Raw genomic sequence first — 27,291 nt, 5'->3', positions numbered from 1 at the left:
TTCAGTGCCTACATCATGGTAGTCACTCAACAAATACCTGTAATTACTTTTATGACTAGTGGTATCAACAAATGAATGAAATGAGTAAAAAACTTAAAAGTTCCCATACAGTAGGTATAGTAGACATGTATATTCCATAGCTTTATGTACACACAGATATGTAACAGGCACACAGATTTACACAGAAAAACAGATAAAAACCAACATGCCGAGTGACTGATTACCCATTGACGGTGCATGCTTGTAATCCCAGTGCTTGGGAGGCTGAGACAGGAGAATTGCACAGGTTCGAAGCCAGCCTCAGCTACTTAGTGAGGCTCTCGGAAATTTGGTGAGACCCTGTCTCCAAATAAAATGTAAAATAGGTCTGGGAGTATAGCCCAGAGGTAGAAAGCCCCTGGGTTCTATCTTCAGTACCACCAAATATATATAAACATATATATGTATATATGTATGTATGTATGTATATACATACATACACACACACACACACATATTATCAGGTAATATTTGCCAGAAGGCCACTAAATATAATGCCACAGAGAATATTTCTTAGGAAGAAAAGGCCCTAAAGTGATGGCTCATATAATCTAGAGATCCTCCTAGAGAAATTAACTAGCCATCAGTGGGAACCTGACTGGACACCAGTTTTGAGCACATTATTCTGCAATCACTGCATTTTCACGAGCTCTGAGTAATGTCTTAATCAAACAACCCCAACACAACTGAAGAAGGAGAGAGCCTGAGAAAAGTGTGAGGTCCGACGAGCTCTCTCCTCCAGAAAGAGAAGAGAACAGTGGTCCCCAGGATGGGGGGAAATGGAAATCGGAGCCACAGAACTTAAGGTGTAAAAATACCCACAACCTCTTTATGTTGTGATGACTTTTATCGTCTGATGGGGAAAGCATTTGAAGGAACTTGGAAGGCGTGGTGAGAGTGTGTGCTGGGGAGACAACCATAATGCCCCTCTCTGGTCCATCCTGGGAAGAGGAAAGTTCTGGAAGATGATGCGGTTTGCTAGCAGGAGTCAGAGCATTCCTCCTATAGAACACGGCAGCATTGGCGAGTAGACATCAAACAGAAAATCTACATACTGAGGGACAAAGTAGAGAAGCAGCAAAGTCCAGGCAGCAGCTGGAGAGGAGCCATTTGACACGGAGGGTGACAGGGAAGAAACAGATTGGGATTAGAGGTGCCTTGGGTGCTCCAGCCTTGGGGCATCGCTGCGCTTCCTGTGAGACAGGGCCACCGCTCGCTGAAGATTGCCTTGAGAGCCAAAAAGCAGATTTCGAGAAAGGGGTAGATGGGAAGAAAAAGCATATGTTATCACAGGAAACTAGAAGATATGTTAAGCTGTAAAACCCTGCAAAGCTAGATAATTGCAACAGGTTTCTGGAAGTAGGTGTGCCATGAGGAAAAGCCTGGAAGTCAAGATGAATATGGATGGAGAGAGGGAAGAAAGTAGGACATCTCGGGCAGAAAAAGAAATTTGTGTGGGAACAAAGGATGGAGACAGAAAGCCTGGCCATCTGGCTGGAGTGGAACTGACTTAAAAGTGGCCTGAATCAAACTCCTAAATCAAGTCCAGATTGAAGGAGCTCATCATCTGTCTCATCAATATAGCGAGAATTCTGGAAAATGTGGGTGGACTTTGAACAATTATTTAATGTTTGATATTGGCAATATTAACAACTTAATAATATAATAAGGTATTTAGAATACTTAATAGCAATTTAGTAACAATTTAACAATTATTATGACTACTTTCCCCAAAGCTATAATTTTGTATGCATAGAAGATGCACATACCTGCGCACAGAAAGATACCTGTATGCACATGCATTCACGTGCACATCAACACATCATGTGCAATCACACGCAGACACACTCAGAGGTATAGTGTCACACAGGCACACAATCATGCACAAGAAAAAACACACACATTCATACCCAAACTCACAGATGCACTCACACTGAGACACACACACAAACGCACACACATTTTGCTGAAATGTACCACGGATTTTCTTCTTACCTGAGCTTCAAGTACACTGACTTTCTCTTTCAGGTTTTCAATTCTTTTATCTTGTTCTTTTAACTTATGTTTTAATCCTTCCATCTAAGAATAAGGAGACACAATTGGAAGACTTTTGTCAGAGGACGGGGAAGAGTTACTTAAGACAGAAATTGCACAGCTTTCTGAGGTCAAATGATGTTCACCAGATAAAAGCATAAAATCGCACAGCATTAGCAGACACTGCAAGCTACACAAAACCTCAGGCCAAACTGGCACCCAGGGAGGAGAGCCATCAGAGAGTAATGTTTTAAGTTTTAACCTGTGGAAAACCTATTTACACCAAATTCAGCAGGACGTGTCCTGGGGAGAGCAGCACCGGTCATGTCTCAGCAACTTCACAGCCGCCTCCTAAAGGTGCCCCTGCTGCTGGACATAGGCAATCCGCCTGGCATGCAGAGGCTCCCCGAGGGGACAGCTCCTCAAGCAGCACCAGGATGAGGGCAGCCAGCTTTGCCTAGAGGCCACATAAAATCGGGAGGTGGAGCGATGAGGTCCAGAACAGCGCAGGAAAAGAAGGTGCGTGCAGATTCTCAGACAACTCTGTCTCCACTAGCGCTGTCACTGAAGCACTCTGAACCTAAGTCTTCTCATCTGTATAATCAGCTTAGAGCTTCTTCTAAGCTCCCTCCTGGCTCTCAAATCCTACTGCTTAACTCTCTGGCTCTTTTATGAGATCATGACCATACAAATACAAATACTCCTTTTATTTATTTATTTATTTACTTATTTACTTTTGTGTGTGTGTGTGTGTGTGTGTGTGTGTGCGTGTTACTGGGGATTGAACTCAGGGGCATGCTACCTCTGAGCCATACCCACAGCCCTATTTTATTTTATTTTTTTAAATTTTGTACTGGTGCATTGTATTCATATATCATATTGGGGTAAAAAGCTTGTGTATACATACATGTACATATCACTGATTTACCCCTACCCAATTCTCACCCCATTCCCTCTCCGTCCCTCCTTCCCTTGCTTGGCTTAGTGGTTGACTTTGATATGTTTAAGTACACTGTGTGTTTTAGAGATTTTCCTCTTCCCCCCTCCTTTCTCCTCCTGTAGGTTGCCTTGTTTGCTCCTCTGAAGGATTTCCTTTTTCATCTAGAGTTCCTCCTATGACCCATTTCTCCCTAACTCTCACATATTAGGGAAAGCACCTGATTTCTTATTTTTTGTGACTGACTAATCTCACTTAGCATAATGTCCTATTTTATTTTGAAATAGGATCTCGCTAACTTGAGGAGGGCCTTGCTAAGTTACGGAGGCATATATATATATATATATATATATATATATATATATATATAATGTCAGGAAGGTACTGGGATTATTTGAGAAGACTCCTATGGAAACAAATATAAGGTACTAAAAACACTGAATGTAGATTTGATTTTTAAATATGTCTTGAAGTAGTTTGTTTGTTTTTGTTGTTGTTGTTGTTGTTGTTTTCTTTCTTTAGAACTGGGATTGAATCCAGTGGCATTCTACCTCCAAGCCACATCCCCAGCCCATTTTATTTTTTATTTTGAAAATGAGTCTAAGTTTCTGAGGCTGGCTTTGAACCTGTGATCTTCTCGTCTTAGCCTCCCAAGTACTGGGATTATAGATGGACTCCACCATGCCCAACTTGAAGTAGATCTTAAATACTTACACAGTCTACCACCTGGCTACCACCTGGCTAGTTATATCTACCACTACCTCCTCTTTTTCACCTTCCAGGATGTTCCTAGAGAAGGGCCAAGTTACCCCTTACCCTAAAATGCATCCAAAATGAATGTACTATTTATGAAGTTATAAAAGCAGACAACTTCATACTTAGGAAAACTCCAAATCTCCTACTCTACAAAATTGTCTAAATAACAGTAAACAGTATGTCTTTCGAAACTCTTACATATAACCCCCAAAACACCTAAAAAGCATTTAAACACAAGTTCCCAAACTGTCTTCATAGAGAACATGGCCAGTATCGGTGCTACAGACAAGAAAAAGAACTGCCTGACTGGACCACGATGCATGGCACACCAAAAGGATACGTCAGTCGGGAGAACAATCTCTTTGCTTTTAAAGCCAGGCCAGGCCCTGGCACTTGGTCTTCACGCTGTGAACATACCATCTACCAGAGCAATGCACTTGATTAGTCTGACCTCCTGGATCGCGCTGCGCAGGTTCTGGTGCTGGGAGTGAATCACAAACTGCAAATGAGAGATCTGCTCCTGGAGAATGGAAATCTCTGTCTGAAGATCCTGACAGCTGGACATGCAAAGGAGAAAAAGAGAGAGAATGGTTGGCCAACATGCTCAGCAGCTCTTCCCACTGCCTGCGCTGCCAGGCTCTCCGCAAACACCTGGTGCTATGGAGCACTGGGTGGGTGAGATCACAGGACACAGACGGACATCTGTTAGTCCCCAGCAGGTAGCGGAGTCTAGTTGTACTGAGCCGGGTGCAGCACTCACCTGTCTAAATTGTCTTGCATATGAGTACCCATCAAAATGCACAGCTGGTTATACAGGGATAGCGGGGCAGAACACAGACGCGGGATTGGTCATTTCACATGTGGCTCAGAAAAAGCCAGGGGTGGTGTCGTTCAGTGAGTGGTAGAACACTTGCCTAGCATGTCAGGTCCTGGGTCAGATCAATCCCCAGCACCACTCAGACACAGACCCAACCAGAAGAAGACCACATTTAGATCAGAAACAAATTTCCAAAGATAAAGATTTGGTATTTGCTGTGGATTCTGAATTATCTCTCTTTCCTCTCCACCCCATTTTTCCTCCTTCTCTCCTTCTTTGTTTCTTTCTGTTGTTCTACTTTTGGTAGTGCTACTGCCTGGAAGTAGGGAAAGGGGGAAAATAGAAATAAATGATTGAATTCAGCTAATATTTTTGCATCTACATAAACGACTGTGAAAAAAAAAATATGAGTTGTTTGAATTTGGTTTATTCATATTTTCCCAAAGTTCCTTTGGGTAAGTAGAATCAATCAAACAGCTTTTGGCTATTTCTCTTCTTGCCAATATTAATTTTTTTTTCAATTTCTGATGGAAGTGATCATTTTTATTCTTAAAGAAAGAATTTCCACTAGTGGCCCCATCACGCTACTGATTATAGCAATAAATATTTACAAAAGGAGCCAATTTTTTCCCTACAAACCTCAAGAGAATCTCTAAGCTATAGTCAATCACCTGCCAAGTTGAGGACTTCTTTGGATCAATGAGTAATAAATGAACAAATTATTTCAGTAGGCGGCATATTAAACCCATCAGTAACATTGTGTTTCTGCTTTCAACTGTAGCATGTTTAAATCAATGTTTGGAATAAAATCAGTATGGTTTCATCTTTAAAAGCTCCAAAAATTGGTAAAAATAAAGTGTACATTGTTTTAGCTAGCCTCTTTATTGCTGTGACCAAAATACCTGGCAAGCACAACTTAGAGAAAGAAAGATTCATGTTAGAGCTCCCGGCTTTGGAGGCTGGTCCATGACCAGCAAGCTCATGGCAGAGACTCGGGGCATGGTGGAGAAGGAAAAGCCACTGGCAGGTCATGTCGCTGGAAACAGGGAGAGAGGAAACAGCTAGGGAATGGTACAATCGCCAGCCTCACCCCCAGGGATCACCTCTCCCAGCCCTGACTCCTCTAAGCCTGGCTGCACTGCCTACATACGAGGTGTTGGGGGACATTTTAAATCCAAACCATAGTACAGATGCTATGTAATACACACACACACACTTGCAGTAATTCTGCCAGCACATGTTGAGAACCAGCAATTCACAAGTCACATTACTAAGAACTAATGAGAATATACAGATAAGTAAGATTCATTTTCTGATAGTTAAGATCTAGCAAGAAAGATAATAAGCATATCAGGCGTGGTGGCGCACACTTGTAATCCCCGTGCTTGGGAGGCTGAGACAGAAGGATCGCACAGGTTCGAAGCCAGCCTCAGCTACTTAATGAGGCTCTCAGAAACTTAGTGAGACCCTGTTTCCAAATAAAATATAAAATAGGTCTGGGAGTATAGCCCAGAGGTAGAAAGCCTCTGGGTTCCACCCTTAGTAACACCAAAGAAAGAAAGAAAGAAAGAAAGAAAGGGAGAGAGAGAGAGAGAGAGAGAGAGAGAGAGAGAGAGAGAGAGAGAGAGAGAGAAAGGTAGGTAGATATTGAAAACTAAAATAATGTTTCACTTACTAAAATACATCAAATCAATGTTTAAATTCCTTTTCTGTTTTTTCAACAAAGGTGTTGAAAGTATATGAAGTCAAATTTTTTTGGCATTCAAAACTCTTCATGATATGACCCCTTTCCACATTTCTATTTATAGACTTACTTTCTAAACAGATTATTTGTTGAAGGCCGCACCCGTCAGAGGCATGAAATTGGTGTGTGTCCCTCTTATATAAACTACCCTTTTCTTTCCCAGACATTCAGCTCTGCCGTGTGTACCTAGCCATTTCCAGAAGTAACCATTGAATTTCCAACCTCTGTGATATGGATAAATGTTTTCTTTTCCCCCATTTGGTATACTTCTTCCTGTATTTTTCACCCATTGTGTGTGTGTGTGTGTGTGTGTGTGTGTGTGTGTGTGTGTGTGATGCTGGGGATTTGTCCTAGGAGTGTTCTACCTCTGAGCTATACCCTCTGCCCTATTTTTTTTTCATTTCTATGTATTTTTTTTTAAATTTTTATTGGTGCACTGTATTCATACATCATAGTGGGATACAAACTTTTGTAGACATACATGCACACATCACCCAGTCTGCCCCCACCCGATCCCCACCCCATTCTCTCCCCATCCCTCCCTCCCATTCTTGGCTTAGTGATTGACATCTAGTATTATAGCAATTTATCCAAACTTAAAAATGATAATCTCACATAACATTTTCATTTGTCTGATACCAAGCTTTTGATGACTTAAAGATAACATTTCAATATTTCTTTTTACTTTCTTTCTTACCAGAGAATATTTTTTTTCTATTTTTCTTTTTTTGGTATATTTATTTTTCAGAAAAAAAAACTATCCTAATATGGAATATAGACTCTAGATACCCACAACGATCTTGAAAAAGAACAAAGCTAGAAGATATATATTTTGATTTCAAACCATATAAAGCTACAATAATTGAAACAGTGTAGTACTGTTCTAAAGGCAGATATATAAACCATTGGAGTTAAATACAAGCCTAGAGCTAAACTCTTCCCTATAATGTCAAGTTATTTTTGACAAGGTTTCCACGAACATTTGGTGATGGAAATAATAATCTTTTAACTAAATATTGTTGAAAAATAATAATTACATGGAAAAGAATAAAGTTGGACCCTTACCTAATCCCATATACAAATATTAACTCAAAATGATAAAAGACCTAAATATAAATCTTAAGACTATAAATTTTTAGGAGAAAATCTGGGTCATAAAACCTCACAACATTGAAATTGGCAGTGATTTCTTGGATATGATTTCAATGGCACAGGCAACAGAAGAGTATACAAACTCCCTAAAAAATAAAAAAAATATATTGTATATCCAAAGACAATGTAAACAGAGTTAAAAGTTACTAATAGAATGGGATAAAATATTTCCAAATGCTTTATCTGAAGGTATACTAATATTCCAACTAGAAATCCTAAAAATTAACAATAAAGGCAAACAATACAATTTAGAGATAGGTAAAAGACTAACATAAGTAATGAATCTCCACAGATAACCAATCTTAGTTGTCTGTTGGATGGAAAATCTTATTTCTCTGGTTCTGGTGTGTGTTACCTATTTCTTCTTTGTAGTTAATCTCTTTGAGTATTTTCTCTAGTGCTGGTTTTGAAGACATAAATTCCTTCAGTTTCTGTTTGTCATGGAAGCTTCTTATTTCTCCATCTAATTTGATAGAAAGTTTTGCTGGGTAGGAAATTTTTGGCTGGAAGTTGTTTTCTTTCAGAGTTTGGAATATGTTACTCCAAGCCCTTCTGGCTCTCATGACTTGGTTTGGGAAGTCTGGAGTGATTCTAATTGGTTTGCCTCTGAATGTCACTTGGCCCTTTGTTTTTGTTGCCTTTAAGATTCTCTGCTTGGCTTCCACATTGGTCATTCTGACAATTATGTGGCTTGGGGATCCTCTTCTCCGATCCTGTCTAAAGGGAGTTCTATAAGTTCCCTGGACCTGTGTATCAACCTCTTGCTCTATGTTTGGAAAATTTTCTGCTATTACTTCCTTGAAGATATTGTTGATCCCTTTGGTTTCACTTTCTTTTCCCTCCTCTATTCCAATTATTCTTAGGTTAGCTCTCTTAAAATGGGCCCATATTTCTTCAATATCAGATTCCTGCTGTTGGATATTTTTTTCTAGATTAGAAACTATGCGTTCATTTTTGGATTGATCATCTTCTAAGAGTGAGATTCTGTTCTCCATGTGGTCTAATCGGTTGTTTGTGCTTTGAATTGAGGCCTTTACTTCATTAATTGCATCCTTTATCTCTTTTTGACTCTCTCTGAGTTCTTTTCGAAGCACCTCTATTATTTCTACAGTTATTTTCCTGATTTGATATTCTAGAAATCTCTGATTTTCTGTTTTATCGGGTTCTGATGTTGTGGGGTTGTGGGCATTCATTGCTCCAGTATTATTCCTCTTTCCCATGATTTAGGAAGTTTGTGCCTTCTCTAGGTTCTTCCCTTGGGTCACTATGACTTCACTTAAGGTGTTCTGGATCTCGAGTCAGTAGTATCTCAGACCCCACTACTCCTTTACTGGGTTGTATCACAGAGTCTCCGACCCAGAGAGTCAATAGAGGCTGCTTTAGACTGTGGGGGGTGCCAGGTTGCACGTTCTCCTATTGTGTGATATCTCTGCCACTGCCCCTCCTCCACTGGGTCAAGTCCCAGGGAGTACAGTACTGGGATTTCTCCTCTGTGGCCCGCAATTTGACTCACTGTTCTTGAGTACACAGATGTAGCCGTACTGAACTTGGTGAATTCGCTGCTGCTGCCGCCGGTGGCAATATGGCGCTGCTGCCACACCCTCGGCCGTGAGGCTGGCGTATTTCTTCTTGGTTTTGATTTCTACTTTGAATCCCTGCAGTGTGTGCTGAGCTCAGCCACTGGGAGCTTTAGATGCTCCCTGTGCTGAAAGATCCCGCCTGGCTGTTCCGCAGCGGCTCACCTCGGCTTGCTGTAGCCGTCCGGTGAAATCGCCGCTGCCGCTGGCAGTATGGCGCTGCTGCCGCGTCCTCGGGGGTGAGGCTGGTGTATCTCCTCTGTGGCTCTGAGCTCTGTTCTCAGTTCGCTTTCTCTCTGGAGCCTGGTGATTTTTTTTGTTTCTCTGGTGATGGTGTTTTCTGGCTATCTCTTGCCAATATTAATTATGAAGCCACCATGTTTATTATGACAGGACCACCAAGGTTGGGAGCACCATGAAGGTGAGGAGACACTCAGCTTTCTATGCCTCAGTTAACAAAATAATTCCTGCCTTTGCACTTTCTAAAATTAATCTGTAAGTCAGAAGAAATAAAGTGAATGTACTTTTTTAAAGTAATGAGTATTAAAAAGCAATGTGTCAATATTAATTTGGCCTATGAAGGTTTTTTCTTTTCTCAGTTCTGGGGATGGAACCCAGGGGCATTCGACCTCTGAGCTACACCCCCTGCCCTGTTTTTTTATTCTTTTTTTTTTCTTATTTTTATTGGTGCATTGTAATCATACATCACACTGGAATACAAGATTTGAGAAAATATACAAGCACACATCATCCAATCAGCCCTCATCCAATCCCCATCCCATTCCTCCCCCTCTCTTGATCCCATGCTTGATTGGTGATTAACTTTGATACATTTATTTACGTACCTCCTGAAGTTTTAAAAAGGTTCCATCTTCCCCCATCCAATACCCGCTGATTGGTCACCTTAATTGCTTTGCTACAGGGCCCCTTCTATAACTCAACCTTCTCCTGTACCCCTTTGCTCCTAGTTATTGCTAATTAGGGGAAGCATCTGGTTTTTATTATCTGTGACATTTCTCTGTGCATGCTGCATTGCAAGTTCCAATCCCACTCTTGATGGCCCCAGTAGTGGTGTGGCCGCCCAGAGGACTGATCCAGACCTTGCTGGCTCCAGCAACAGCCTTGCCTCATGGGAGGCCCCGATTCTGGCCTCGTTGGCCCCCGCACCGGCCTAACCCCTCAGCTGGCTCCGATCTCGGCCTCAAGGCTCCAGCACCGGCCTTGCCTCAAGGCAGGCTCCATCCCAGCCTCGCTGACTCTGGCACCGGCTAACCCCTTGGCTGTCTCCTATCCTGGCCTCGAAGTCCCCAGCACCGGCCTTGCTTCATGACAGGCTCCAATTCCAGCCTCGCCGGCCCCGGCACCGACCTTACCTTTCAGCAGGCTCCAATCCAGGCCTCAGAGGCACCAGCCTAACCCTTCGGCAGGCTCCAATCCCGGCCTCAGAGGCCCCAGCACCAGCCTTGCCTCACAGCAGGTTCCAATCCCAGCCTCACTGACCCAGGCACCGGCCTAACCCCTCGGCAGGCTCCAATCCCAGCCTCAGAGGCCTCAATAGCAGCCTTGCCTCACAGCAGGCTCTGATCCCAACCTTACTGACCCCAGCACCGGCCTAATCCTTCTGCAGGCTCCGATCCCAGCCTCAGAGGCCCCAGCACCGGCCTTGCCTCATGGCAGGCTCCAATCCCAGCCTCAGTGGCCCCGGCACCAGCCTAACCTCTCGGCAGGCTCTGATCCGAGTACCCTCTTCACCCAGCAGGTTGTCCCACGTTCCCGAGGGTGCGTGGAGGTAGCATTCGGCCTCTGGGGTTATTTCTTCAAAAGTTCCAGGCATAATACATCAGATTTCTGCCTCCCCTAAGTACTGGCAACTGCCATTGCCACTGCCTCCACCATTTCAAATCTTTCCCAAGCTCTTTTTCCACTCTGAATGTTGTCCAGTGTTCCTAAGCATTCACAATGGTAGCATTCGACGTTTGGTGTAATTTCCCCCAAAAATATGGTTGGTAGGATCAGATTTCTGCCTCTCCCGAATACAAGTCTCCACCGCCATTGTGGCGACCGCTTCCAACACTGCCTTCCTCCTAGGTCTTCACTAAACTCTCTCCTTATAAGTGATGTCCAGGATTCTTAAGGATGTAGAGAAGAAACAGTCCTCCTTTGCGGGGAATTTTTTAAAAAGTTCCAGTTCAGTTGGATAAGTTTTGTCTGCATCTCCAGTGTCTTGGCATCTGCGGCAGCCATCTTGACCCCTCTCTGATATTTTTCTTTTCTTTTTTCTTTTCCTTTTTTTTTTTTTTTAAATAAGAGAAGACAATATGTGTGTTATGAGGAGGTTGTGGGATCAGGCACTCAGTAGCATTGCGACCCAGGCCCCAGTTTCTCCTGGGGTCCGACATGCCCCGCGCGACCCCACCCAGGGATCAGAGACCTGCAACCCAGGCCCCAGTTTCTCCAGGGGTCTGGCATGTCCCGCATGACCCCGCCCGGGGCCCAGAGTTCTGCAACCCAGACCCTGGTTCTTCTGGGGGTCTGGCGTGCCCCTCGCGACCCCAGCCCGGGGCCCAGGGCCTTGCGACCCAGGCCCCGGTTCTTCTGGGGGTCTGGCATGTCCCGCACGACCCCCGCCCGGGGCTAGGGCCTTGCCTTTATTCTTTATTTTGAAACAGGGTCTCATTAAGTTATGGAAGGCCTCACTATATAGCTGAGGCTGTCTGCAAACTGTGATCCTCCAGTCTCAGCCTCTGGAATGCTGGGATTACAAGCATGCGCCACCACGCCCGGCTTCCTATGAAGGTTTACAGTAGTCATTTTCATACAATGCAACCACAAATCTGTATTTACGTAACCTCTATCCATATTGTAAAGATTACAGATGTTCATATGACACAACACAACAGAACATGTTCTCATTTGAAAAATAAATAAGTTACTGGTCTCCATTTGTTTCACACCAGGTGCTAAAACATTTTCCATGAGCTCTGGGTGTCATTATGATATTGCTGGATAAAACTAAACCACTCAGTGTGGCTCAGCAACTTATATAATACAGGTACTCCAAAACCAAGCCACTTCAGGCAGCTTGCAAAATTTGAGAGATTTTAAAAACTTTTTCCTGCTTCTGCTTTTGTACAAGAAAGTTTTAGAAAAGTTTAGTCTACTGTGGAATCAATTCATTTCCATGTAATTATACTTGTCCTTGCACAAATACAAAAAGTGTATAATGACCATTGCTATTTATTTATCCTATAGAATTAAATATTGTATCCTATAAAAAGCCATATCATTATGCAAAGTATGTCATAAAATATACATAAAATGAGGTTTATTATTGTTAGTAAAATTAAAAAATGGGAATTATCTAAATTCTCATCAGTAGAAGACTGTAAAAATAAAGTATAATAAATCCATGTAAACATACATCTATATGAATGTTTCACAGGCATAGATTACCAGATCTGATTGATAAGGAAAGTAGTTATGCCAAATATTACAGAAAAGATGGTCTTTTAAAAAATGCTGCTGAGACAAATGATATTCTTATTAATACAAAAAGAAAAAAGGATATGAAATTGATTACAACCATATTTCTTAGTGCAAATAAATTTTACACAAATAAAACTAGGACACACACAAAAATTTAGGCAAATAACATGGATTAGAGGGGGCTTGGTATTATGCTATCCAAAATACCAGGTTCAGATAACTTTCCCATGCATTCCTTGAAGGTATTATTATAAAGTTCACAATGAACAGAAAAAAAAAATAATTGAAATCAGTCTCAAGATGAAAGAAAAGTATTTCTAGAAGCACTCTTGAAAACCCAGAGCTTTAGGGTTTATCTACTAATACACTTTATCAGTGACTAAAGAACACTCAGATAATCTCTGCAGGATGAATATTCCTTATCCTTTAAGCTTTATTATCTTCCTATTAAACCACTCAGTCTTAATAAAGAGGTGCAGAAGCAAAATAGAAGGAAGAAGTCACAGAGGGATGTGCTTAGAAAAGGGAGGCAAAACCCGTCTAACAAAGGTCTGCTTAGAATTCATTTTGCCCCACAATGCCTCATTATAAATTTTGATCGATGATTTCCTCTACAATGCAATAGAATAAAAATATAATATAAATGCTAAAATTAAATTATAATTTAAAAAACCTTATGGAAGATGCAGAAGACATATTTTATTTGTCTCTATTATTCCTGATAAGTATAGCTAAAAACCCTGGGTGTTCTACATAAACAAGTGTAAGACTAGATAGCAGAGAAAAAAGAATGACCTCAGGTCCTGGGATCCAAGGAAATGAACAATGGTGAGCTTCTTAAAAAAAATTCTTTTTTTGCCTCATAAATCCCAGATTGGGAGCTGGAAATGCTGACAACCAGAACATTAGAAGAGGAGGAGGAGGAAGAGGAGGAGGAAGAGGAGGAAGAGGAGGAGGAGAAGGAGGAGGAGAAGGAGGAGGAGGAGGAGAAGGAGGAGGAGGAGGAGAAGGAGGAGGAGAAGGAGGAGGAGGAGGAGAAGGAGGAGGAGGAGGAGGAGGAGGAGGAGGAGGAGGAGGAGGAGGAGGAGCAGGAGGAGGAGGAAAGAGAAACTTCAAATAAAGGGAAGGAGAATTTTCACTCTTCCCTTTTAGGCAGAAAATTGAGGATACTTTCCCAATTCATCACTGAGGGAAGATGGGAAGAGTACCATTTCTCATTCTATTAGTATTAGATTCCTTAGTTTTCAAGAATGAAAGTCAATGAGCAAATAAGGTGACCTAACTGAGGGGAGTGGAGGAAGAAGAGGAAAACTCCCCAGTGTACAGGATGTACATTAACAAATATATTAAAGTCAATCAGTAAGTCAAACATGAGAAGGAGGAAGGGGAGGGAATGGAGTGGGAATTGGGGAAGGGCTAATTGGGTGTGCATGTATGCCTCTACCCTCTTGTACTCCATTAAGATGTATGACTACAATGCACCAATAAAAACATAAAAAAAGAAAGGAAGTCAATCCTGTCTTTAAATTGCAGAAAAGTAAAAACAAATGATGTCCTCTGTCTCTAGCAATACTGGGATCATATAGTTGGTGCTTGACAAGAGCCTACTCTCCACTCCTTAATGTGAGCCAAAGGCTGGAAGGGGAAGAAACCTGAGTTGAAGGAGGGTTGCCTTTCCCTCTATTCTTCAAGACGTTAATTACACTGTCAGAGAATAGCATTATTAGCTATTGCCACACTGTCCTCTGCTTCTAGCTGTTACAATGGCATTGGCTGAGTTGGCTTCATGCTCTCCTTTTTTAGAGGATGTTCTGAGATCTGGCCTCTGTACCTATTATGAAGTCATTATTAAGGATCCTCTTTATGAGCACGGCTGGGACAATCTTCTTTTTTGCCATATGGACATATTAGAAAAAACTGAACCTCTCCCAAAGAATTGGTTGGTTTTAGTTATGCAAATATTGTGAATTGAAAAACTAACCATAATTTCCTTTGGGGGTTGGCTGCTAAAAAATTTAAAATTGAGCCAGTGGTCTACTGTGAGCAAGTTTATGGCAACACATGGTATGCAATTTTGTAGAATGACCATAAGTAATACTTATTCTTGTATCTCCATGGCTTTACCGTCCATTTTATTTCCAATTCAAGTAATTATGATGTATTTTATATAGCATTTAAAAATAATCTCAAATTTCCTTAGAACCCAGGGTACATAAGTAATTGTGGATTTATTAAAAGCATGAGCTTTGCCATACTTACACAATCCCAGGACATGTGCCACCATGCCCGGCTCACATAAACTTCTTAATATTCACAAAGTGCATTTATTATCAGGGATACCTGCACTCAGATGTTATAAGAACAAACATTCCAAAAGAAACAAAAAGAACTAGGTACTGAGATAAAAAAAAGAAGGAAGTAAAATTGGCAATTGAAGCTATGTGGCATGCCCCAAGATGATACTTAGAGGCACACCCCATGTTTCCAGACACTAAAACAGGAGCAACACTGCACGGAACTTCCACTTGACAGAGAAGATAGTGAAACTGGTGGCTTGCTTGAGCTTTTCTGAAACTATGACTCTTACTAAAGCTAGAGAGTATCAAAGATTGCCTGCTGTCTAACATATAATGTTTCTTTAGCACTCTTAGAATGTGGACATCACTGTGTGATGGTCCCCAAAAGAGAGGGATAACAGAGAGTCACAACCATGACAACTGAGGAGATCAGATTTTTACCATCCACCAGCCAGACCAAGATGAAAAATCAGCAGGGATATAAGTAGAGCTACATTCACACTCCAACAAAACTCAGGAATGTGTCTTTTTATTGCCCACCCCAATCCTCTACATTGCTATTTATAGAGGAGCATAAAAAGTGGCTTGAGAGAACCTCACAGAATACCACAGCTACAAATAGGGATCGTATTAGTTCTTCTTTTCCCATTTGTATTCCTTTGATTTCCCTCTCTTGCTTTATTGCTCTGGCTAGAGTCTTAAGTACTATATTAAAAAAAAGTGGTAATAACAGACATCCTTGTCTTGTTCCTGTTTTTATGGGTAAGTCTTATAGTTTTTCCCTCTTTAATATGATTTTGGCTGTGGGCCTATTGTAGATTGCCTTTATGATGTTGAGGTATGTTCCTTCTATTCCAATTCTCTGCAGTGCTTTTAGCATAAATGGGTGTTGAATTTTGTCAAATGCCTTTTCAGCATCTATTGAAATGATCATGTGATTTTTGTCTTTAGTTCTGTTTATGTGTTGAATTACACGAATTTTTTTTTTTTTTATGTTGAACCAGCCTTGCATCCCTGGGATGAACTCTACTTGGTCATGTGTATGATTTTCTTGATGTGGTTTTGAATGTGTGTTGCTAGAATTTGGTTCAGCAGTTTTGTGTCTAAGTTCATCAATTATATAGGCCTATAGTTGTTGTTTTCTTCAGTTGTCTTTATTTGGTTTGAGTATTAACATGATGTTGGTTTTGTAGAATGCATTTGGGAGAGTCTCATCTCTTTTTATTCCATGGAATAGACTGAGTAGTATTAGGATTAGCTCTTCTATAAAGGTTTTGTAAAATTCACTTGGGAAACCATCTGGTCCTGGGCTTTTGTTTGCTGGTAGGCTCTCTATTGCTGCTCCAATCTCTTTGATTGCTATTGGTTGGTTTAAATTTTCTGTATGTTTTTGAATCAAATAAGTAAGGTTGTCTTTATCTAAATCTTTTTCAGCTTCTTCTAAGTTTTCCATTTTGTTGGACTATAGTTTTTCAAAGTAGTTTCTGATGATCCTCTTGATTTACACCCTTTTGGTGGTAACATCTTTTTCATCTCTTATTTTGGTAATTTAGATTGATTCTCTCTCTTTTTTTGGTTAAGTTGGCTAATGATTTATCCATCTTGTTTATTTTTTAGAGAAAAACAGCTTTTGATTTTGTTGATTTTCTGTATTCTTTATTCTCTACTTCAATGATTTCTACTCTAATTTTAATAATTTTCTGTCTTCTACTGGCTTTGGGATAAGACTATTCCTCTTTTAATAGGGCTCCAAGATGTGTTATTAGGTTATTTATTTGATGATTTTCTATTCTTCTTATATGGGCATTTAGTGCTATAAATTTTCCTCTTAATACTGACTTCAAGGGATGCCAGAGGTCTTGATATACTGCATCTCTATTTTTGTTTCTAGAAATTTCTTAATTTCATCCCTTACTGCTTCTATGACCTATTTCTCCTTCAGCAGTGCAGTGTTCAGTCTCCACATGTTTATGTGGTTACTCTGGGTTTTCTTATAGTTTATTTCTGTTATACTTATAAGACCCAACAAACTCAACTAAAAAGCTTATAGAACTGATCAACAAATTCAGCAAAGTGTCTGGATAGAAAATCAATCACAATAAATCAGAAGCTTTCCTGTATGCCAACCATAAATTCCCTGAAAAAGAAATCTAGAAAACACTTCTACTCAGGATATCCCACAAAAAATAATACTTAGAAATAAACCAAACCAAGGAGCTAAAAGATCTCTACAAATAAAATTATAAAACACTGAAAAAAAAGAAATCAAAGAAGACCTCAGAAGAAAGATCTTCCATGCTCTTGGATAGGCAGAATAAATATCATCAAAATGGCCATTTTTCCAACAGTGATCAACAGATTCACTGCAATACCTATTAAATTATTAAGGTAATTCCTCACAGACAATAAAAAAATCAGTCCTTAAATTCATTTGGAGCCGGGCGTGGTGGCGCACGCTTGTAATCCCCGCGCTTGGGAGGCGGAGACAGGAGGATCGCGCAGGTTCGAATCCAGCCGCGCGCGCTGGCTTAGGAGACCCTGTTTCCAAAATGAAAATGTAAAAATAGGTCTGGGAGTGTAGCCTGGAGGTAGAAGGGCTTCCAGGAACCCCAGTACCACCAAAAAAAAAAAAAAAATTCATTTGGAACAACAAAAAACCCAGAATATAAAAAGTAGTTCTCAGCAACAAGAACCATGCAGAAGGCATCACAGTACCTGACTTTAAATTATATTACAAAGCCATAGTTGTAAAAACAGCATGGTACTGGCACAAAAGCAGATACATAGACCAATGGAGCAGAATAGAAAACTCAAAAACAAATCTGTACACTTATAGCCAATTGATTTTTGACAGAGGGGTCAAAAACATATACTGAAAAAGAGATAGCCTCTTCAACAAATGGTGTTGGCAAAACTGGTTAACCATATGCAGAAAAATGAAAATAAACCCCACTTTCTCACCCTGCACAAGACTCAATTCAGGATGGATGAAAGACTTGGATATCAGTCCAGAGATCTCAAGGCTCCTTGAAGAGGGCATAGGTCCAACATTTCAACCTCAGCGTCTAGATAACCATCCTTCCTCCTCTAAGAATCTGTCTGTCCATAACTAAGCAACTCCTATCTAAAGGAGGTGCCAGCACTGCTTTTTAAAAAATATACATGTACTTGTGCGTTACAATTATACATTATGTTGATGTTTAGAGCAATAGGAGAAAAATGCACACATCACCTGGTAAGTTCCCTTCTAAATCTCACCTATCTTCCTATACATATTACTGAGATTGGTATTGATAACCTTCATATGTCTGTTTAGCATTATTTGAACTGTTTGTTCATCAAGTCTCCCCCTCCCCTTTACACCTCCCTCCTCAAATCACCTTCCACTCTTCTACTGGTATCTCTCCTCATTTGTCTGAAACTTCCAATTTTATCTCCACATAATGAGAGAAAAGACACACAACTCTTCATAAACCTCAAGTGTATTTCCTCAAAAGATTACCCCAAAATGGGCCTATGTGTTTGTCTATGAGGTAGCTGGGAAAGGGACAGGTTGGGAAGTGGTCTTATGCTATTACCACAGAGAGGAGTGAAGATACCAGCGTTAGAGGTTTTCAGAAAAGAAAGAAAGAAGGTCAAAATCCTTCTTTTTTCTTTTTGGTTGCCACTCTGTCTTTATTAAGAATATAGCAGCTTATATAGGCAAGTAGAACAAAGTGTTTTATTGTATTAATACAAAAGTAACTTCATAGGAACAGCACAGAAGAAGAGGACCGAGGTAAGCTCCATACAATAATCTACAAGGACATTAGACCCACAGCCTTCTGTCAGGCAGGACTTAAGTCGCCCGGGCAGGCTCCAAGTTACACTAAGTCCTGTCTTCAGGATTTTTAGCTACACTCAGGGCCAGCCCTTTGTTTTTAGAGTTTGGCGACTAGCCTGCCAGAAAACACACTATGGTCCTGGGTCCCTACACGCGTGCAGCACCACACCTAGCTGACACGAGGAATTTTCATAGGATTCTGAAACTGTTGTCACAAAAGACAACTTTCTTGTCATTTTCCTGTTTACTGGGTTCTGACTCAGGATGCATCCTCACACGTGGACAAAGTGCACACATCTTCCACTGAAGAGGTTTATCTTCTCACGGTGTTCTTTTATATCCAAGATAGCTGGGTGTGGCAGTGCACGCCTATCATCCCAGTACTTGGGAGGCTGAGACAGGATATAGGGTTGAAGGACAACCTTAGTAAGTAATGAGACTCTTATCAATCGAGTGAGACCCTGTTTCAAAATAAAAATAAAATAGTGCTGGGGGTGTAGCTCAGAAGTAGAGCTACACACACACACACACACACACACACACACACACATACACACACCAGAAAAACATTATAACCAAGATGACTAGAGACATTCCCACAATTTACACCGACACAAGTCCTCGCCATTCTCCTGTGTGCTATAATGACTAGGTGAAACCGTCCCATATTCTACATATAGGGTTTCTCTCCAGTGTGAATCTTTTTATGTAAGTAACTGGAACCCTTGAAGGCTTCCCCACAGTGGTTACATATGTAGGATTTCCTTCCAGTGTGGATCGTTTCGTGTCGCTGCATTTTACTGTACTCTCTGAACGTTTTCCCACAGTTCTTACACACATCAGGCTCCTCTCCATTGTGACTTCTTTCATGTAAGTGAAGCGTACTGGCACGAGTGAAGGCTTTCCCACAGTGCTCACATGCATAGTGTTTCTCTCCAGTATGAATTCTTTCATGGATTTGAAGGAAGCTGGGACATCTGAAGGACTGTCCACACTGCTCACACACATATGGTTTCTTTCTAGTGAGTCTGTGCATGTCTTCGACAGTAGGTGGGAAGGCTGAAGCCCTTCCCACACTGCTTACACACATAAGGTTTCTCCCCAGAGTGGGTCTTTTCATGATCTCAAAGGCAACTGGACCACCGAAAGGCTTTATCACATTTCTCACATTTATAGGGTTTCTCTTCGTACTTCTGATACTTAGGTCATCTGTGTCTGGAGTCAGGAGTGTTGTGCCTCTTACTGGATGGATGACCAACAGCCACTTTTCCACACACACGGCTTCTATGCGATTTTACTTCAGGAAGAGTTTTCTTGTTCAGGATACAATCTGGAGTTTGCCTGACTGCCTTCTCTACACTGTCTACTTTTTTTTTATGTTCATGGACTTTCTCTGTCATTTGGGTTCTTAGATTTCTCCTGGGAGTTTTGTACTCATCTTCAATGTTTTTGTCTTTCCATTTTTGTTCCAGGAGATTTCCAGCATCACACCTCTGTAGAGCTTCTTCTGGGAAGGACTCAGCAGAGCCCACTCCTAACACAGAAGCGCACAGCCACATCCTCCAAGGTCACTGGCTTCTTGCATACATAGATAGAATTTCTGTCCAGTGTTAGTGTTTTCATGGTTCTGAAAGTACTGGGTATAATGGAAGACTTCCTCATGTCCCCTACATATATATGGCTTCTCTCCATACTCCTGATAAACATCAGCTGTGAGTCCAGTGTAAGTCAGGGGCACAGTTAGGGCTGGGTCACCAAAGAGGACTTCTCCACACACACAGCTTTCAGTTGGATTTATTCCAGGAGTAGTTTCTTCTTCACAACAGGATCTAGAATCGAGCTGAAGTCTTCATCCCCTTGAATGACCTCTTTGTGGCTGCCAAGTTTCTGTATTACTTGACTTCTCAGAAAAAAACTCCAGGAATTTTGGTAGTCATCCTCAATGGCCCAATTTTCATACTGTTTTCCTATAGCAGCCAGGTTCCCGAACATTCCAGCATCACATCTCTGAAGAGTTGCTTTTGGCAAGGTTCAAGCAGAGCCCACTCCTCCAGGGTGAAGTTCACAGCCACATCCTCAAAGGTCACCGACTCTATCGCCAGGCTTCCGGACACCCCACAGCACCACAGCCCCACGCGGAGGTGACGGGGAGGCAGCGCCGCCTGAGGGTCCGCTCGAGGGCACTGCGGGGAAATCTAATATGACCCAAAATCCTTCATAGAAGAATAAGAAGGCTTCTCTATATATGAGGACTAGAGAAAAATGCCTTATACTTCTGAAAGTCCAAGTGTCTTGACAAGGTGCGTAACCAATTAGATGTTCAATTCCATCCTTGAAAAGTCAATACAATGGAGGTCTAAACTTAGATAAAATACTTAATGTTCCTCTGTAAACTATAAAGCACTATATATATGTTGCTAGTAGTGCTAATAGAAATATAGAGTTAACTTTATCTTTAATCAAACAAATCTTTTAACTTTCTGACTTTTTTGTGGTACTGGGGGTTGAACCCAGGAGTATTCTACTTCTGAGCTACATCTCCACCCTTATTTTGTTTTATTTTATTTTATTTTTTGAAACCAAGTCTCATTAAGTTGCCATGGGTCTTACTAAGTTGCTGAAGCTGCCCTCTAACCTGTGATTCTTCTATCTCTGCCTCCCAAGTACTGAGACTGCAGGCATGTGCCACCACACCTGGCTTTCTGTCTCCTCTTTATGGCCTTATCTATCCAATATCGGCCTCAGAGGAATCCTTTATCTGTGGGAACCCAACTAAGTCTCTACTGTTTCAACCCAAGATTCTGATTCACACTGATTGTACTCTGTTGCCACACAGCAAAGTAAATGCCCCTCATACAACTCAGAAAAGGTAGTAAGGAAGATAAATGTGTGTAATGTTTATAGTCTATTAAAATTGCATAAGTCTGATGTTCAAACAGCTCGTGGAAACACAAAATACCCTCTAGGAATTTCTAAGACCTCTTTCAGCATTTCTGAAGAATTCCTCATGACAATGGCTCATATATAATAGAACTAAAAGCATAGATTTGATTTTCTTTTTTTTGGTTTGGTTTGGTTTTTTCAGTACTGGGGTTTGAAACTAGGGGCATTTATGTCCAAGCTACACTCCCAGACCTATTTTTTTCATCTTTACGTTGAAACAGAGTCTTGCCAAGTTGCAGAGAACCCTACTAAGTAGATGAGGCTGTCCGAGAACCTGCAATCCTCCTGTTCCAGCCTGCTCAAAGTGTTAGACTCAAAGACAAGTAACAACTCTCTTAGCAGAAAAAAAGCATTATTCAAATAAAATAAGCTGGGCGTGGTAATCCACAGCATTTGGGAGGATGAGACAGGAGGATCACAGTCTGTAGAAAGCCTCAGCTACTACTTAGTGAGGTCCTTTTCAACTCAGTGAGATGCAGTTTCAAAATAAAGAATAAAAATAAATAGGGCTGGGGGCATACCTCGGAGGTAGGATGTCCCTGGGTTCCACCCCCAGCACCGCAAAAAAAATAAAAAATTAAAATTAAAAATTAAAAATATCAAACTGAGATTGCCTAGATTCTGAAATGTGAGGCATGATGCAGGAGCCAGGAGTTCTGATACATGGAAAAGCTCTCTGTGATTAAGGAGAGAAAAACAGGCAAAAGATGTACTTAGAATTAAGTTACAAGTATTTGTAAGTAATTTCACAAACTACGGGTGCGGCTTTTCTTCCTTCTCTACCAGGATGTTCAGTGTTATGCAACTATTGCAGAAGTCTACTTTGTGGGGTGATTGTTCCCAGGGAAGAAAAGAAGAAAAGTTAAAAGCTTATCTCAGCACGTTTCAGATATGTGTCTAATTGCCAGGCCCAGACTACTTCCCAGCTTTGGCATATATGGTCAAAAACTGCATGAATATGAGCCAGACAGAAAGCATACACAATACGTAAGGACAGACGAGGAGAGATAGAGTGTAAGAGAGAAGAGGAAAATAAGGAGAAAAGATCAAGAAAGAAAAAAATTTGTGCGTATATTATTGAATAAGATGGAGTATGAATTTGCCTTTTGTGAAGTGCCTCATAGTCTCTGATATTCTTTTTTTTTTTTTTTTTTTTTGTACATGTGTGGTACTGGGGATGGAACCCAGGAGCATTTTATCTCCAAGCTACACTATTTTTTATTCTTTATTTTGAAACAGGGTCTCACTGAGTTGCAAAGGGCCTAAGTAGCTGAGGCTGTCCGTGAACTGCGATCCTCCTGTCTCAGCCCCCTAAGTACTGGGATTACAAGTGTGCGCCACCACGCCCAGCGTAGTCCCTTATCTTCTGATGAGCAAAAGTTGTAGATGGATGAAGTGAGAAGCTGAAGCGCAGGTGACACTAAATGTGATCTTTCTGCATCAGAACGTGTGATGACAGTGGTGGGCTTAGAATCCAAAACATGAAGGTAAACCTCAGTAAACGTCTTGTGACGTGAGTTACTTAGGACCTAACAGCCCAGAGAATTTCGTAGGTGCAGCTGAGTAGGGCCATGTTGTGATCTCCACAAATCCACCCCACCCTAGCCTGGTGTAAGGAGGATCGTGACCACCAGAGAACTATATGAGCAAGTCAACCCGGAAAATGAAAGCTGTTTTCCATAGTTATTCCTTCATTCTCTCCAGAGTTGAGCAACAGGGGATCTTTCCTAGAATGTCACATACGGGTTGGTCAGTTTGATGTGGACTGGAGAAAAAGATCCAGCAACAAAGACAGAAGAAGCAAGGGGGATAAAGACATCTCCAGCACCAAAGGTAAATGAGAAATACCAGGTTCCCTTACTCTTCAACAGGTTTAAAACCCTCCCACTGGGTGCCCTGTGACCCCCTGCCCCCATTCATCCACGGGTAAGAAAGGCAGGCACATGGCTGTTAATTCTAGGAATTTGTCCTCTCTCCTACACCCTGCGGTGGTCCCATTTTCTTGGGGGTGGATGGAAAGCCTGCTGTCCACAAATTTGCCAGTGGAGAATAAAGCTATCTACAACTGCTTTGACTTGGGAGGTGGATTTGCAAACCTTCTAGCATATGCAGCATCGGATTTGAGTTGTGACATCTTGCTTTCCAAAGACAGTTTTCTTTCTAGCAATGTTCTCTTTTCCTAGGAGAAAAGAAGATACAGTTTTTACTTACTTGTGTGGAAGCATGTTTTTGATAAGGCATGTGTTTGCAAGCTTGTGCTTGATAAGGCATTCTTACAAACTGTTCACAAAAGAGCCCCGCCCCGGGTACTGGGGATAGAAGCCAGGAACATTCTACCTCTGAGCTCCACCCCCAGCCCTATTTTTTATTCTTTATTTTTGAAACAGGGTCTCACAGAGTTGCAAAGGGCCTCACTAAGTAGCTGAGGCTGTCCTCAAAAACCTCAGTCCTCCCATCTCAGTGGGATTACAAGCGTGCTCCACCACACCTGGCTAAGAGGCCTCTTGAAATGCTAAAAGCACAGACTGAGCCAAGGACCTCACTTCACAGAAGCTGTCATAAGGAAGCCTGGTCAGGCATTGCCTGTGTGTGTCCCAAGTAAGTCCATGCTGGTTCAAGAGTAGTTCTCTTTGCTCAGTTACCTGCTTAGAGAGCTTGCTTTTCCTACATCCCTTTTTGAATGGAGCCCAGTGAGAGGAACATCCGTCCTCCTCTGGGGCCTCACCCTAAATGAACAGCCCGCTGAGCCCACTCTGAGCCTGAGCTCTCCACTGCATCTGCTTCTCCAATGCTAAGCTAGTTGCTGGTGTCCAAGGACACCACTGCAAATGCCTGACACCTCCCTCTGTTCTCATAGCATCTGCTGGAAAGTATTAAAGTGAATGCATTTTTAATGATAGATCAAGGCCACAAACAATAAAACTGCTTCCTAATTAGGATCCAGGAGAAACTATGGCACTGAGAAAGAATACCTTTAAAAATGCCATGATTTAATTATTAAACCAAACTCCTTTCATCCCGAAGGAAAATAAACCAGCCCATTAAAAAATAAATAAAAAGTAAGTTGAGATGACTATGCTTACTATGCGCTTGATGGTGGCAAGCTGAAAGAAGAAATTCAGTTAGGAATTTCCTGTTTAGGTTTCCATGTTGGGGGTAATCAAAAGAAACTGAGAGGCCAGGTGGGGCGGCACACACCTGTAATCCCAGTATTTGGGAGGCTGAGACAGGAGGATCACAGGTTCAAGGTCTGCCTTAGCAACATAGCAACATAATGAAACCCTTAGCAACTTACAGAGACCCTGTTTTAAAATTAATTAGGGATGTAAATAGGAGGTAGAAGGCCTCTCTCTCCATTCAATCCCCAGTCCGAAAGAAAGAAAAGAGAGAAAGAGAAAGAAAGAAAGAAAGAAAGAAAGAAAGAAAGAAAGAAAGAAAGAAAGAAGCAATAAAGAAAAGAGAAAGAAAGAAAGAAAGAAAGAAAGAAAGAAAGAAAGAAAGAAAGAAAGAAAGAAAGGAAGAAAGAAAAGCAACTGAGAATACGGATGGAAGTAACTAGAAGAGGTATTTTGAAAATATCTATAGTGTTGTTTCAATTCACTTCCTGTCACTGTATGTACCCAAGTATTACCCAAAGTCATGCTATGTAGCAGGACATCAGAAAAACATTGCAAATAAACTGTCTAGTTTTGAAATCAGGGCACAGTTTTAGCCTTTCTGGGCTTTATCGTTATTTAAAAAATATCAGTAAAATCATAGGTATCCGTAAAAATAATTAATGCTATCAGCTTGAAATTTTCTCTCACTAGTAGTAAAAAACAAACAAAAACCCCCAAAACCTTGTATAAGCTATGTTCCAGAAACATCTTGTTGAAGACAGTGATTTTTGTGCTGAAAAGAAATTGATATCAACGACCTTCAATGACTTATATTTTTAAGTAAGTGTTCAAATGCTATCATCTCTTAAACATATCTCAGTTTATACTCTCTCTTGATTTTTAGAACCCACCTGGGTTCTTTTTCTAATTATGAGTTAAGTAAAAAATAGAATTGAAATTTACTAATGTTACCACAACATATCTTTTTAAAATTATTTTTTCTTCTGCTAATGTTTTGGTTTTACTTTGTATTAATACATAAATATATGATAAAATAAATAAACAAAAAATAACCAAAACTTGGAAATGAAAGCCATATTTATATAGCATGTGATTTTAATGTCAAATTGGGTCATGTTTAATAATCTGACTCAGAAATTATTAAATTTTCTCCGAGAATTTTTATATGCCTGACTTTGTTATTTGATTAGAGTCCTGACTCTTTGAAGTTGCATGTTAATTTGCAGATTTCTGTGTCCAAAATGAGAATCCCAAAGGTTATAGATTGACTTCAAAATATTAATCAGTTTTTAAAATCTAACCTGAAAACCCTGGTCTATTCCATTTTTTTTCTCTCAAAATGCCTATAAATAGCCAGCTTCTCGAAATATTTTATTTAAATAAACTTAACCATCTTTCTGGTTACCTCTTGAGTTAATGAATTGAATAAAGCCCTTTAACATGCATTCATTCTATATTTGTATGAGTCATGGTTTTACCTTTATGTATATCCCTACACTGAGGATAATATTACCTAAACTGAACTGTCCAGAAAATAGAAGATAATATAGGTGAATAGAATACTCTTCTATTCCATTTTGTTTTAGATGCAAAAGATCTGGCTTTTAAGCCTATCTGCTCCCCTGGCATATTGCTGAGGCTCAATATAAAATAATTATTTCATATCTTATATATTCTGTTATTTATTAAATTATTCTAACTTAAAAATTTTTTTCTTGTAGCACTCCCATGTCCACAAAAAGTGTAACAGAGTAGTCCTAGTTGTGTTCAAATTATATCTTTTTGTTTTGTTTTGCTTCTTTTTGTGTGATACTGGGGGTTGAGCCCAGGAACATTCTACCTCTGGGCTACAACCCCTAGTCCATTTTGTATTACTTTTTACTTTGAAACAGGGTCTTTTTAGACTTCTGAGAGTCTCAATAGGTTGCTGAAACTGGTTTTTAACCTGTGACCCTCTGTATCACCCCCCAGGTACACTGGGATAACAGATGTATACCACCGCACCTGGCTGTTCAAATTATTTTGGAGGGGGTCACAAACATATCTTGTAAGCTTATGATGATGCTTGGATGATCAAAGAAATATATCACAGACAATGTATCTTGAGTTTGTAGGGTGAGGGTAAATGGTGTTTAGCAAATGTTCTTTCTAATGGATTGACTCTTGATTAATGGATTTTCATAACCAGGGTCCAAAGAGTTCAGATAACTAAACAAGAAAATGTTCTACCCAGGCCAGGACCCTGCATCTGGCCTGGACACTTCATCTCCTTTTGACAACACAGAAAATGGCAATCCACCAGCTAATACTTCTCCTTTGTCCTTCACTTCCAGAAAGTACAAAGATCAACAAAGTGGGCGGCCCAATGCTGCAGCTCTGGGGAGCGAGCTCAAGATCTCACTCACGACATAGATTTTTAATAATTAAAACTCTTCTATTTTGTTTTGGATGCAAAAGATCTGGCTTTTAAAGAACATACAGACTACATTGAAAGAACTAAGGAAATAATACTTGTTTTGTTGTTGTGTTTTGTGCTGCGTGTTAAACCCAGGGGCCATTCTCCCTCT

General features: G+C 40.7%; 1 protein-coding gene across 1 annotated transcript in view; it reads right to left on the bottom strand.

Moving 5' to 3' along the window:
- The window catches only part of CCDC68 (coiled-coil domain containing 68), a gene marked incomplete at its 3' end in the record, with an annotated part of 48,651 nt that overhangs the window by 7,375 nt on the left and 13,985 nt on the right, over nt 1-27,291 (bottom strand). The window contains exons 6-8 of the mRNA XM_080714446.1: nt 23,702-23,784; nt 4,218-4,323; nt 2,035-2,118 (exon numbers count right to left, since the gene is read on the bottom strand). Of these exons, the coding sequence (XP_080570572.1) occupies nt 2,035-2,118; nt 4,218-4,323; nt 23,702-23,784 (273 nt within the window). The remainder of the gene's footprint in view (nt 1-2,034; nt 2,119-4,217; nt 4,324-23,701; nt 23,785-27,291) is intronic.

This window comes from Muscardinus avellanarius (genome assembly GCF_963383645.1).
Source record: "Muscardinus avellanarius genome assembly, chromosome: 17".
NCBI lineage: Eukaryota > Metazoa > Chordata > Mammalia > Rodentia > Gliridae > Muscardinus > Muscardinus avellanarius.
The sequence above is the reverse complement of the archived record's forward strand: the minus strand, read 5'-3'. Positions and strand labels throughout refer to the sequence as shown.